The 13682-nt window shown below is 54.2% G+C and overlaps 1 protein-coding gene across 1 annotated transcript; it reads right to left on the bottom strand.

Annotated features, from left to right (window-relative positions):
* Positions 1–1732: 1732 nt before the first annotated feature.
* RHO (rhodopsin) lies at positions 1733–8454 on the bottom strand. The gene is made up of 5 exons (XM_004368355.1): positions 8011–8454; positions 5748–5916; positions 3991–4156; positions 3597–3836; positions 1733–2569 (listed from the first exon to the last, which is right to left on the bottom strand). The coding sequence occupies exons 1-5, from the start codon at positions 8369–8371 to the stop codon at positions 2459–2461; spliced, it is 1047 nt and encodes a 348-aa protein (XP_004368412.1). The 5' UTR covers positions 8372–8454; the 3' UTR covers positions 1733–2458.
* Between the last annotated feature and the right edge of the window lie 5228 nt (positions 8455–13682).

Below are 13682 nucleotides of genomic sequence, written 5' to 3'. Positions count from 1 at the left end.
CCAGCCATGGTGATGAGTTTAGGGGTGCTCATGTGATCCAGCCTGGCCAGTCAGAGGATGCATTCCCATCCCAGCCATGGTGATGAGTTTAGGGGTGCTCATGTGACCCAGCCTGGCCAATCAGAGGATGAACCCCCATCCCAGTTATGGTGATAAGTTTAGGCATGAGCATGTGACCCAGGCCTGGCCAATGAGAACCCTACCTGAGACCTTTTCTAGAATTAATGGGAAAGAGAAGCCTTCTTTCTACCAGTTGGAACTGCTGGTGGCCATTTGTGCCACATCTTGGGAACAGTCTGCCTGAGAATGAAGCTAACACAGAGGAAAGGAGAGCCAGGAGAAGGGGAGAGACAGACCCTGAAAACATCATCTGCACTTCTCCAACCAGCTGTGCTTGAAGCTCTCGGCTCTTCACTTATGTGAGCCAAACTTCTCTCTTGTGTTTCAGCCTGACTGAGTTGAATTTCCTGTCACTTGCAACCAAAGGAATCCTGACTGACATCACCCGGTAAGACAGAGCAACGAGGGGCAACTATCGAGACCCCAGAAGTCCCCTGCCGCAGCCCCACCACAGCACTGGGATCGTCCCCCTCTGGCCCCTCCACCCTTGCCCACCCTGGAGAAGGGGGATGACTCTTGAGATCTATTCCTCTATCTTGTTCCCTTGCAGGTGGGGCCATTAGATGGGCCTTTCCAAAATTCCCTACCATCTGCTGCTGCTTAAAGTCCAGTCTCACTGAAGCCCCTCGAGGTCAGTTTCAAGATTCCCTTTTGAAGATAAAGAGGCTCAGAGAGGTAGAAAAAAACTTGCTTGCAGTTTCACAGGTCACCTAGTCTGGTTGACTCCAAAGCTGGGGCTTTCCCCATTCCCAGAACTGCTTTCTCCAACCCCGAACCCCCATCCCGCCTCTCCCCTCAGGAGCTCTGGGCTGCTTTGCTCTGCTGGCTGCCCAATCCAGGCATCAGAGGGCCAGGAATCAGGTGGAAGCAGCCCAGGTTCAATTCATCCTGCACATAAGATGCTTAAGAGCAGCAAGAACCACCAGATATTAATGCAAAGTATGGGAGCTGAGCTTTTAATGTCCCAGTTTGCCTTTTTCTCCAGGCAGAGCTGGGAAGAGCTAGAGCTTCCGGCTTTGGTAATAAAAGGGAGGAGTTACCGAGGCAGCTTGATTCTGACTCCCCGGGCTTAGAAGCCAGGACTCTCCAGAATGGAGAATGGACTGGCAGCCACTGAAATAGGGGCTTGTCCACCAAGGGAGCTGTAATCTGAAACTGAACACCCCCAGGGACAGTGGGCCCGGCTGAATTTCCCACTGTTGGTTTCTAAGCTCTGTGAGACAAGAGTAGTGTCGGGGACTCAGCTCTCCATTGAAGGTGGGCAGGTAGTCATGGCATCTAGAAGCTCTGTACAGACCCAGAGATGCTGTGACCTAGGAGCTGGGGCAGAAGGACCAGGTGTTTCCCAGAAGTTGAGAGAGAGTCCTGGCAAAGGGAGACACTGGGCTTGGGCCTTGGCCCCAGACTCCAGGCCTCCGATGCTGTTTTTTCAGGTTTAACGACTGCGTCCCTTTGACTGGCCCTCTCTGCTGCCGGACCCCCAGCCCTGGTATGGCCTTGAACACCTGGCTACTTTTTAAAAATGTGCTGAGGCTACGTGAAGCCTCAGTGTCTGGATGCTCAATCTCAAAATGATCACTGTCAAGAGGAGATGATCACAGTAATTAATTAATCATATTAATCGGCATTATTCATCACGTTAACTACAGTCTGTACAGCTCCTTACCTTTTACACAGTGCTTACGCATGTGCGGGTGCACGCACGCACACACACACACACACACACACACACACACTCTCTCTCTCTCATCTGATTTTCATAGCAGCCCTAGGTGGGAGGCAGGTCCAGGATTGGGATTTCTGTTCTATGGGGCAAGAAAGGGAGGCCCTAGAGGGAAAGCAACTGCCCAAGGTCACGAAGCCAAAAGTATGAGCTGCTGTTGCTAAGATGTTTTTGAGAGGACAGATAGGCTTTTCCTGGCCATACGTTCCTTCATTCATTCCTCCATCCATTCCTTCCTTCATCCACCAAGCATTTATTAAGCCCCTACTGTGTGCTCCTCCCTGTGCTAGACACTTATCCCTAAGCTGGGACACTTTCCAGAGAGCAAGAGTCCTTGTGTTCCTGAGAGATGAGGAGGGAGGAGGGGGACAGGTCCCACCTGCCCCTGGGAACTCCAGGTTGGGGTCTTGGTGTACATTCCTCCTCAGGCTGACCCCACTGAGGGGGTAGCTTCATTTTCCTCTCATTAGTTCATGATTTTTATTTTTCTTCTTTTAAATCAGGGAACCTGTGTGGCCTTGTTCTGACAGGCACCCTGCCGGTGGGGTGGCTATAGCTTGGGGCAGGTGTGGGGGTGTGACTCTCCTCTAGCTGGCGCAGAGTCCTTGGCAGGGCTTACGCTGGGGCCACCTGGCTGGTCTCCGTCTTGGAGACGGTGGTGGCGCCCTCTTCCTCAGCGAATGGGTTCTTGCCGCAGCAGATGGTGGTGAGCATGCAGTTCCGGAACTGGAAGGCAAAGAGTGTGGGTCAGGATCGGGGTCTCCCAGTGCAGGGCCCTGGTAAACTGGTGAGTGTGGAGAGTTGCCTCTAACTCCTTCCCTGCTTCTGCCCCTCAAGACCTCCACTCCCCTCAAACGTGGCTCTCTGGAGGGAACTTCCAAAAAAAAAAAAAATATCAAAACCAAACCCGTTGCCATTGAGCCAATTACAGCTCATAGCGACCCTATAGGACGGAGTAGAACTGCCCCATAATGTTTCCAAGGAGTAGCTGGTGGATTTAAACTGCTAACCTTTTGGTTAGCAGCCAAGCTCTTCACCACTGTACCACCAGGGCTCCGGAGGAAACTTACTGTGAATTACCTCCACCCCGAGATGCCAAAGACCAAACCCACTGGGACTTTGACACCGATGGAATGAGAAACTAATGCGCCAGGGGCTTCCTGACAATTATCTCTCTGTGGATGAGGACAGTGAAGTGACTTGCCTAAGGTCACACAGCTAGAAAATGGCAGAGCTGGGATTTGAACCCATGCCTGACTCCAGAGACAAATTTTTCCCTCTGGAATCATGGATTCTGCAGAGAAACCTCTGGTCTTTGTTACAGGGACGCTTTAACCCATATAGATCTTCTGGCCTCAGAATAATACTTAAGCTTCTTGTTCAGCTTCATGGAAACTGTCACCGTCCCATTCCCAGTCTTGGGACTTGGACCATTTGACTATAAAGCAAGCCTCCCGAACCATCTAGACCAGTGCTTCTCAAGCCTGAACGAACATCAGAATCCTCTGGAGGGCTTGTTAGAAATTCAGATTCCTGCCCCCCCCCCCACCGCCCAGAGGTTCTGATACAGTAGGTCTGGGTGGGGCCCAGGAATCTGCATTTCAGATGCGCTCCCTGCTGAGGCTGCCAACCCATGATGCACACTGTCCCGGTGAAGACTCACCCCCCTGCTGGCATCCCTGCTGGCATTGCACAGGTAGGAAGACTGAGGCCCCATTGAGTTTGTGACCCTCCCCACCCAGCCCACAAGCACCTGCTTATTCATCATGATATAGATGACAGGGTTGTAGATGGAGGCGCTCTTGGCAAAGAACGCCGGGAGGGTCATGAAGATTGGCCCGAAGTTGGAGCCCTGGTGGGTGAAGATGTAGAAGGCCACGCTAGCATAGGGCACCCAGCAGATCAGGAATGCAATGACCATGATGATGACCATGCGAGTGACCTCCTTCTCTGCCTTCTGCGTGGTGGCCGACTCCTGCTGCTGGGCAGCTGCCTGCATGGGGAGAGGCCTGGTGTCCAGACTGGCTCTGGGACAGGGGCAGGCATCCCACTCAACATGCCTGTCCCCAGGGCCTAGCACAGCCAGGCACTAAGCAGGGGAACAGGGCTGGGCCCTCGGGTGTGAGGCTAGCCCCGGGGCCCCATACCTCCTTGACCGTGAAGACTAGCTGCCCGTAACAGAAGAAAATGACGATCATAGGGATGGTGAAGTGGACGACAAACATGTAGATGACAAAGGACTCATTGTTGACCTCGGGCTTGAGCGTGTAGTAGTCGATCCCACACGAGCACTGCATGCCTTCCGGGATGTATCTGGGGCCAGGAAAAGGGGGTCCCACTCATGAGAGTCTTTGGGAACAGGCCCAACAGGCCAGAATCCTGGCTCTGCAACACACTTGTTGTGGGGTCCTGAGCCAGTCTCTGCCTTTGGCGGGGCCTCCCTTTCCTCCTCTGTAAAGTGGGGAACATAAAATACCTACCTGGCTGGGTGATTGTGAGATTGAATCAACTGAGATAAGGGAGTCCCACGCACCTTGTGAAAAACACTTTATCTGGCAGCTGTGTGATCAGGAGAGACTGCCCAGCCTCTGGCCCAGTCCTGCTCCCAGCGGTGCCTGACCCCGCATTTCACTCTGCACTGCCGACCATACCCGTCCTGCTCCTGGCGGTGCCTGACCCCTCATTTCGCCCTGTACTGCTGACCTGCCCAGTGTTTGCTCCCGACAGTGCCTGACCCCTCATTTCGCTCAGCACTGCTGACCTGCCCAGTCCTGCTCCTGGCAGTGCCTGAGCCCCCCATTTCACTCAGCACTGCTGACCTTCCCAGTGTCTGCTCCTAGCAGTGCCTGACCCCTCATTTCACTCTGCACTGCCGACCTGCCCAGTCCTGCTTTCAGCAGTGCCTGACTCCCAATTTTGCTCGGCACTGCCGACCTGCCCAATGTCCGAGGTTCTGTTTCTTCTCCAGATCAACTATCTCCTCGCAGCTGGAGGGTGGGGACTCTGACTTCGAAGGTCAAAGGTTGTGGCAGAAGGAAAAAGCCCCCAAGCTCTGTATTTGAGGCAGTTTGTACAAACTGGACTCTCACTAGCAACAGGGTAAGAGCATTTTCCAGGCCAAAGACCGGCGCACAGAGTATACAGGGGATTTTTGTGCAGCTTCTGGAAGCAGAAGCTCCTGGGGCAGATGGTGAGGGTGTTTCAGTGACTTCTGAGGACAGAGAAATTGTACGTGGAATACCCACTGGGGAATGTAATGGCCAGATTGGAGAAGACAAGGAAAGAGGGTGGGAGTTGGGGATGGGCTCAGAGTCAGCCAGGGATGAGAAAATGACCTGGGGAGATTAGAGAGGATGAAAGGGAGGAGAGAGTGGGATTTTCCTGGAGCAGAGGGACCACGAGGCCTCGGGAACCCTGTCGTCTTTGATCACAGTCCCTAGAGTCCCCAGTCTGAGTGCCCCAACACCGCCCCCACCATCTCTCAGCTCAGCCCCTACCTGGAGACCAGAGCCTGAGGCTGGACTGGACCAGTTCCTAGTGGCAAGCTTCACCACCTGCACTAGGAAGGTTCGGCCTCCCCCATGCTGAGGCCCAAGGTCAGGCTGCCCATGGAGCACGGCCAAAGAGGATTGTAATCGGCCATGGCTTAGTTGAGGATTAGGGGCAATGCCAAGGAGAAAGTTTGGGGCGTCTTAGATTCTCCTTGACAAGCGGGCTCAGAGGCTAGGACCAGTCTCCATGGCAACAACAGGGTCTGTTCCTCTTCCCCTACCCTAAGCCCCTACACTGGGAGTTGCCAGGGTGGGCATTTGGGGCAGGGGGCATAAGAGCTTGGTCCCTGGAATCAGACAACCCTGGGTTTGAACCTGGCTGGGGCCCCTTCCCTTCTGCCCAGCCCCATTACCTGGACCAGCCAGCGAGGGGTGGTGCTGCGCAGGCTAGAGCCATGACCCAGGTGAAGGCGACGCCCATGATGGCGTGGTTCTCCCCGAAGCGGAAGTTGCTCATGGGCTTACACACTACCACGTACCGCTCGATGGCCAGGACCACCAAGGACCACAGGGCAATTTCACCTGCAAGGCAGTCGGTAGTCGGTCAGCATTTCCCCTTCCTGGACCCTGCCTGGCTGTCTGAGGAGGGAGCACTGCTACTCGCAGGGGAGGGCAGCGGGAAGGCCTCCTGGAGTGGGTGTTTGAGTGCAGGATGAGAGCGTCTGTGAGAAGGGGAGGGGAGGGCGTGCAGGTCGGGCAGTATCCCGAGGGCGGCGAGCAGTCAGTCCCAGTTTAGTTCGGTTAAGCACTGGGGCCACAAGGGACACTGAAGCCTGACTCTGGGTCATCGTTGTTTTTACAGAAGAACATGTCCTTCCTGGACAATAGGCTGAGTGCCTTGGTGGAAGGAAGGGTAGAGGTAGAGGGAACCTGGAGCTGAAGGCCTTCCCTCCCTCTGGGCTAGTCACCCCTCCCCCAGGGAAGTGGAAGCATCCAGGCCCAGGAGACCCTCTGCTAGGGGCCAGGAAGGATTGGGTCTGCCCTGAGGAAGCAGAAGGCAACAATGATGGAATTCAGACGTCTGCCCTGCTCCTTGGCCCAGGAGGTCAGCAGGTAGAGGGGCTGTATAACTTATCAACCAAACTGGGACATTTCCAAGAGTTTTAATAACAATTCCAGGACAAAAATTATGAACTGGACTGATCCTGCAGAGAAGTGTCCACCTGTCTGGGACATTCCCACCTTCAGGACTGAGCCTGAGCAAAATGTGACCACTGAAGGAAGCAAACACCCAATAATGGCCGGAGTCCTTGAGAAGTGGCCCGGGAAGCATCCTGGATGCGTGAGGGAGGAAAGGCGAGGCAGAGCAGCCACCCTGGCTTTGAATAACCTGCTTCTTGCCTCTCCTTCTTGTCGTGTGTCCCAGGAGACGTTCCTGGATCGGAGCCAGAAGACGCAGGCTCTGGGCCTGCCCTGTCACTTCCCAAAACGAGTCTGTTCCCCTCTCCATGTTTCAGAGATCCGTTATCCCTGCTGCACCGCCATCAGTTTTTGTCAAATGAAAGATAATATCTGAAAGCACTTTTTAAAGCTACTGATCGCCACAGGTCTAATGCCTCCCTATGAAAGGGGTGGAGTCCCGGTGTGGTGCAAATAGTTAAGCACTAAACTACTAACCAAAATGTCAGTAGTTCAAACCTACCCAGTGGTGCCTTGGAAGCAAGGCCTGGCAATCTGCTTCCGAAAGGTCACAGCCTTGAAAACCCCATGGAGTGCAGTTCTACTCTGCACACTTGGGGTCATCATGAGTTGGAATCGATTCAACGGCAACTAACAACAACAATGAAAGGGGTTGCTTCAGGAGGCGATGAGCTCCCCAACACGGAAGGCATTTAAGCACAGCAGAAAGGCTAGAGGGGCACTCGGGTATCAGGTGGGCTGGGAAGGATTGGGCCCACCACCCAGCACAGAGCAGGTGCTTAGGGGAAACTCAATGACTGGAGGAAAGAAAGTTGGCTTCCCGCCTGAGCTGGGAGCCTCTGAAGGTTGGGACTTGTCCAGCTCCACCCCCAGTGTCCAGTGAGGGTCCACTCAGTGAAGCTGTTCTGAGGGCAACAGAGGCTTGGAGTGCAGAGCCTGGCCCGAGAAGCCACACAGATGGAACTCAGCTCCACCCCCGGCACTCGGGGACCTCCAGCACTGGCCTCCTCTGAACCTCAGTTTCCTTGCTGCAAAATGGGACAGTAGCCCCACTCCCAATGAGATAAAGACTGTTTAGTGGCTGCCTGCAACAAAAGGCATCTATCTTATTATCACTGACAATGTTTGTTGATTGAGTAAAGGAGGGAATAATGCTGAAGTCCCTGGTGGTGCAAAATGGTCAACACCCTCGGCTGCTAACCAAAATGTTGGTGGTCCAAGTACACCCAGAAGGGACTTGGAAAAAAGGCCTGGAGATCTACTTCCAAAAAATTAGCCATTGAAAACCCTATGGAGCACAGTTCTACTCTGACACACAAGGGGTTGCCATGAGTCAGAGTCAACTCAACAGCAACTGGTAGAGGTAATGGATGATGCTGATGATTCAAGTGGGGAAAAGTCCTCTCGGCCTCCACCCCTAGGTCTGTGGCTGTCCCCAGCTGCCTGCAGCCTCCTCCCACCTGCCCCGGCCCGTACCGCCCAGGGTGGCAAAGAAGCCCTCCACGTTGCATCCCGTGGGTCCGAAGACGAAGTATCCATGCAGAGAGGTGTACAGGGTGGTGGTGAAGCCGCCAAAGACCATGAAGAGGTCAGCCACGGCCAGGTTGAGCAAGATGTAGTTGAGCGGTGTGCGCAGCTTCTTGTGCTGTACAGTCACGTAGAGCGTGAGGAAGTTAATGGGGAAGCCAAGTACAATGAGCAGGAACATGTAAGCGGCCAGCATGGAGAACTGCCATGGCTCCGCCAAGTAGTACTGCGGGTACTCGAAGGGGCTGCGCACTACGCCCGTCTTGTTGGAGAAGGGCACGTAGAAGTTCGGGCCCTCCGTCCCGTTCATGGCTTCGGCCTCGCAAGCTGCCCACTCACTACAACCTGAAGATGCTGCCTGAGCCTGAGCTTGGTCACCAGGGCACCAGCAGATGACTCCTGGCTTGGACACCCCCCCCCCCAGGCCCTTATAAACTGACCTCCCCCTCCCTAAGCTCCGGGCTGAATCAGCACCTGGGAGATTGGGGACGTTATTAATCATATTAATCACCACCCGCAACTGGGGCCTAATTGGCTTCCAAGAGGGGCCAAGGTGACACCAGACGGAGCCTGGGGTCAGTGAGGGCTGGTGCTCGGGGCCCTGAGAACAGGAAGTCAGCCCTTCCCTAACTCGAGTGTTCCAAGCTCCCCTGTGTCTCTGCCCATCTCACTCTGGTGGCTCGGCCTGGGCCTGGGGCCTCCCTACTCCATGTCCATTGCCCCCTAAATCCAGGTCTCTCTCAAAGGCACCAGGAGCTCCCAGGAACAGGGGGGTGGGAGGAGTGGGGAGGGGAAGCTCTCTTTCATTACCCTCCGTCACTCACCTATTCCTTCCCTACCTTGATTGCTCCAAGGCTCACCTAGTCCCTGACTGACACTTGCTCATCTCAGATTATGAGCTTCATGGGGCAAAGTGCGTCCTGCCAGCTTTGGAGCTCCGAGTGTCAAACTGCAGTGCAGCAGGGCCTCGGCACTCACTCAGGAAGTGTTGGTTGCACTGAGCTGGAATCCACTCACTGACCGTTCATTAAGCATCTATGTGCAGGCCTCTGGGGACACAGAGACTGAGAAGAGACGGCCCTGCCCAGAGGAGCTTCTAGGCTGGGGAGGACTGAGATGTGGAAGGAAGGGGTCCCAGCCTGGCAAGGGGTGTGCATGAGGCCATGAAGAGGGGAGGTAGTGGGGCAGGCTGTGTTTCGGTCTTTAGGGTGGGGGTGGGGGAAACACAGTGCAGATGAAAAGAAGGGCTGAGCAGAGAGCAGATGCCTGAGGCTCAAGGCTTGAGGCCTGGGGGGTGTGGTCCACACAGGTCGAGGGGCAGAAGAAGAGCTGGGGCTGGCTCTGATGGGCATCAAATGCCAACCCCAGAGACTGACTTTATCCAGAGGGCAATGGGGAGTGGCCTGAGCAGACCTGAGGGCAGAAAGGTGGCTCAAAGGCCCAGTAGAAATGGATTGGAGGGAGTCAGGGTGGAGGAAGGGGTCAGGGAGGGGTGATAAGAACAAGGACTTTGTAGGCAGAAGGGGGTGTGTGGTGGGGACAGGCAGGGCACCAAGTCACCACCGTGAGTGGGGCAGACTCAGCCCTGCCCACCTGCAGATTCCAGTCTGAAGGGCAGGCGAGCTCAGGAGACGTGAGGCAAACAGGGCACTGTCTGGGGACATCTGTCTGTGTTTGCCACCAGGTCCATTTTTCATTCAGCAGATGTTTATTGAGCACCTAGTGTGTTCCAAGACAAGGTGCTAGATTCTGGGAGACCCAACAGTAAGTGAGACAGAGCCACTGGCCTCAGGAGGCTCATACTTCAGAGGGAAGGGAGGAGGGCCCAAACAGGCAATGAAACAAATAACAATGGGGCCGTTCAGATAGTAACAAGTGTTATAACAATAAAAAAAAAAAAACAAAAAAACATTGCCTTCCAGTCCATTCCGACTCACAGTGACCCTGCAGGTCAGAGTAGAACTCTCTCATAGGATTTCCAAGGAGCGACTGGTAGATTCGAACTGCCAACCTTTTGGTTAGCAGCCGACTTCTTAACTACTGCACCACCAGGGCTCCGCCAAAGTGTTACCTGAGGAAAATAAAACAGAGACCTGTGATGACTCGCCCCACTCCTAGCACCTATAATTTACGGTAAGCAGCCAGGGACCTCTGGGAAGGTGAAGCTTGAGCTGAGAACTGAATGATGAAATGGGACCAGCCACACCAAAATCAGGGTGGGGGAGGGGGGCAGCAGAGGAAAAAGCACTTTCAAAGACCCTGAGGCAGGAACAGAAGGTCACCAGGGTCAGTGTCCCTGGCTCTGAGACTTCCCTCCTGTTATGGATTGAATTGTGTCCCCCAAACATACGTGTTGTATATGCTAACCTCTATGCCTGTGGCTATAATCTCATTTAGGAATAGGTTGCCTCTGTTATGTTAATGAGGCAGGATTAGTGTAGGGAGTGTCTTGAGTCAATCTCTTTTGAGATACAAGAGATTAAAACAAGCGGGTGAAGGAAGCAGAGACGGGGTAAGAGAGATGCCATGTCACATGAAGATCACCAAGGAGCCAAGAAACAGAAGCTGCAGAGACAAGGACCTTCCCCCAGAGCCAACAGAGAAAGCCTTGCCCTAGAGCCAGCGCCCTGAATTTGAACTTCTAGCCTCCTAAACTGTGAGAAAATAAATTTCTGTTTGTTAAAGCCACCCACTTGCGGTATTTCTGTTACGGCAGCACTAGATAACTAAGTTGTTGTTAGGTGTCCTCAAGTCAGTTCTGACTCACAGCGGCCCTATGCTCAACAGAAACGCAACACTGCCTGGTCCTGCGCCATCCTCACAATCATTGCTATGTTTGAGCCCACTGACGTAGCCACTGTGTCAATCCATCTCATTGGGGGTCTTCCTCTTTTTCGCAGACAACTAAGGCATCTCCCTTATGCTGTTTCTTGTCTAGACTCTCTTCCTACCCTGGGATTCGTGGACTCGATCTGCTCAGAAAAGTGCCTCCCACACTCCAGCCCACCTGGGGCTCAAGACACCTCCCACGTTCCAGCCCTGTTGGTGTCTAAGGCTTTTCACACAGGCGGGACAGACAGAATGCGTGTTGACAAAGTGGAGTTGATGGGAGGGGGACAGTGCTGACCTCTCGAAGTTTAAGGCGCTTGGCTGGTGATTAGGCCCAATACTAATAAGGTCAAGGTGGAGAGTTTGATTCACACAGACCCTGCCAGAGGAGGAGCACTGGCCAACACCGGCCCACACCCAGCCCCACCCTGGCCAGCTAAGCCCCAACCCTTGCACCAGCTCTCCTGTACCTCCACGCCCTGCTGTCTCCTTCCTAATGCTTAGGACTGTTTGGAAGCATTTTATTTATATTCTGTTCACGTGTTTTTTGTCCATCTCTCTGAGGATCCCTGGACTCCTGGCACATAGGAGGAATGTTGTGAATGTTTTTCCCTCCACTAGAAAGAGCTGGGATTTCTGTCTGATGTGTTCACCAAGCCTAACACATAGTCGGTGCTTCGTAAGTATTTGCTGAGTGAGTGAATGAAAGGGTGGGTCTAGGTGAGCTGGGTAAGTACTCTCCCTTTCACAGTTTCAGTCTGTAGGAGACTTCGCTTATCCTCCCCTCACAGGCTGTGGGGAGAATCAAAGGCCATCTCCGAGGAGACGGTGCTCTATATTCTGTAAAGCAGGATCAAGAATTTCTTTTTTAAACAAGAAAGGTCTTTGCTGAGCAGGTTCACAGGGAAAGCTGGCAGAGTCGCCAGGTGTCACCTACTCTGACCTCCAGGCTGCATTTTGCAGATGGAGAGGCTGAGGCCCAGAGTCCGGCGCAGCACATGGTGCACCCTGCTTCTCAGCGGCTTCATGGGGTGTCCTGGCCTGGCCCTGCTGCCCCTATGGGAGACATTAGGGTATAAATGACTAGGACAGAGTTTACCTGGGGTGGTGGGAAAAGCCTTAGGCTGTCAGGCAGGCCTGGGTGAAGCAGCCGTCGCCTTGAGGGGTGGGTCACCTGAGACTCTGGGATGCCCTGCTTGCCCTCTCTGGGCCTTGGTTTGCTCAGATTAGAACACCTCTGAGGGTTCACACCTACACGAAACCGAACCTACTTTCCTGCTGCCCCCTGAGGCCCAGACCCTGCTGCAGACTCTGACCTGTGTCAGACCCTGCTGCACAGCCCTCGCTGGGCATGCCCTTTTGTACATGCCTTACACTTAAACACCCAGACTGGGGCTCAGAGACAGACACAGGCCCTGTGCCAGACAGCCTCACTTCGGCCAGCACCTCCCTTCCTTGCGCCTCAGTTACCTACTCTGTGAAATAGGAGCAGTGCCTACTTCACAGGGCTGTTGGGAGTTCTTAGCACCTGCTCAGTACACATTGGTGACAACATTATTCTTTCACTGAATCTCACTCAGGTATCAGCTCACAACGCTCATCCTTGGAGAGGCCTCCCCTGACCACCCGACAAACCAGGCCCCGCACCCCATCACTTTCCTTTTCTACACAGTACTGACCACTGTCAGCAATGGTCTTTTTTATTGGTCTCTTTATCGCCTGTTCATTTTGCTCTAGAAATGTAGGGTTTGCATCCCCAGCGCCCAGCCTGGAGTAAATGCTCAATAAATATGTGTCTGAATGGATGAGCAAACCCTCCTGAGCCCTGTGAGGTGGGTCCCATCCCTCTGACCACTGAGCAGACGGGGCTGAGAGGTTACAGCTCCACAGCAGAGCTGGACTTGGACCCCAGGCCTGTGTAACCTCAAGTTCGAGCTTTCTGCTCCTCTGTCAAGCAGTCCTCCATGGCTGAGCTTGAGCCCCTGGACCCTCTGGAAAGTCAGGCTAAGGAGGAGCTGTGAGAGGCTCTGATAGGTGAGACTGTGGGCCAGGGTGGGCTCTCTGAAGACAGTCGCAGCCATCTTGCGGCACCCCGAGCCCCAGCCCTGTGGGAGCCCCGGTGCAGGCTCTGACACTGCCTCTGAGGATTAGGGGCTTAGCAGGGAGTACACAAATAGTCCTTAAGCTTCTTCATGAAAGGCTGAAAGGGCTGCTCGGTCAGCAACTTCCCCTCCCTGGTCCTCTTCTCCCTCCTCCTCGGTCTTGCCTCCCCTGACAAGACGGAGCCCTACCTGGCTGTCACCAAGGCTGAGTGAGGGTAAGACTCAGTTGGGAATGTCAAGGGGAAATAAAGAAGACAAACTGACTCTTCTCCACCTTCCCTTTCTACATCCCTCTTCCCCTTCTTTCTCCAACATTTGCCAAACACCTCCTATGCTCCAGGCCCTGGAGTGCGCTCTGGGAACACAGAAGAATCCAACACAGTCCCTGCCTTCAAGGAGCTCCCAGTCTCAGGGGGCAGCAGACAGGTGAAAAAATAGTAACTGTGAGGAGTGGAGATTTGCTCCCAGCCCCAGTGCTGAGGGAGCCAAGAGAAGAAGCAAGAGGCAGACCAGGGAAGACTGGGAGGGGCCAGCTGGTGTGGAGGCCCTGGGCCCTCACGGGAAGGGGATGGCAGCAGATGAGGGTGGGCTGGCAGGGAAGGGCAGGCAGGCCTAAGAGCCAGGTATTTGCTGGTGTGAGCAGGGGAGAGTGCTGTCAAGCTTCTATTTCAGGCTGCCACAGGGGGAGGT

Source organism: Trichechus manatus, unplaced genomic scaffold, assembly GCF_000243295.1.
Source record: "Trichechus manatus latirostris isolate Lorelei unplaced genomic scaffold, TriManLat1.0 scaffold00001, whole genome shotgun sequence".
Taxonomy (NCBI): domain Eukaryota; kingdom Metazoa; phylum Chordata; class Mammalia; order Sirenia; family Trichechidae; genus Trichechus; species Trichechus manatus.
The sequence above is the reverse complement of the archived record's forward strand: the minus strand, read 5'-3'. Positions and strand labels throughout refer to the sequence as shown.

What these genes read in the sequence shown, in the direction of transcription:
- RHO (XM_004368355.1), bottom strand. Translation starts at nt 8,371, where the DNA reads ATGAACGGGACGGAGGGCCCGAACTTCTACGTGCCCTTCTCCAACAAG. An exon ending in CCCCTCGCTGGCTGGTCCAG is followed by an intron (nt 4,157 to 5,747) that starts GTAATGGGGCTG and finishes TCCTGGCCCCAG; the next exon opens with ATACATCCCGGAAGGCATGC. An exon ending in TAGTCTTCACGGTCAAGGAG is followed by an intron (nt 3,837 to 3,990) that starts GTATGGGGCCCC and finishes CTCCCCATGCAG; the next exon opens with GCAGCTGCCCAGCAGCAGGA.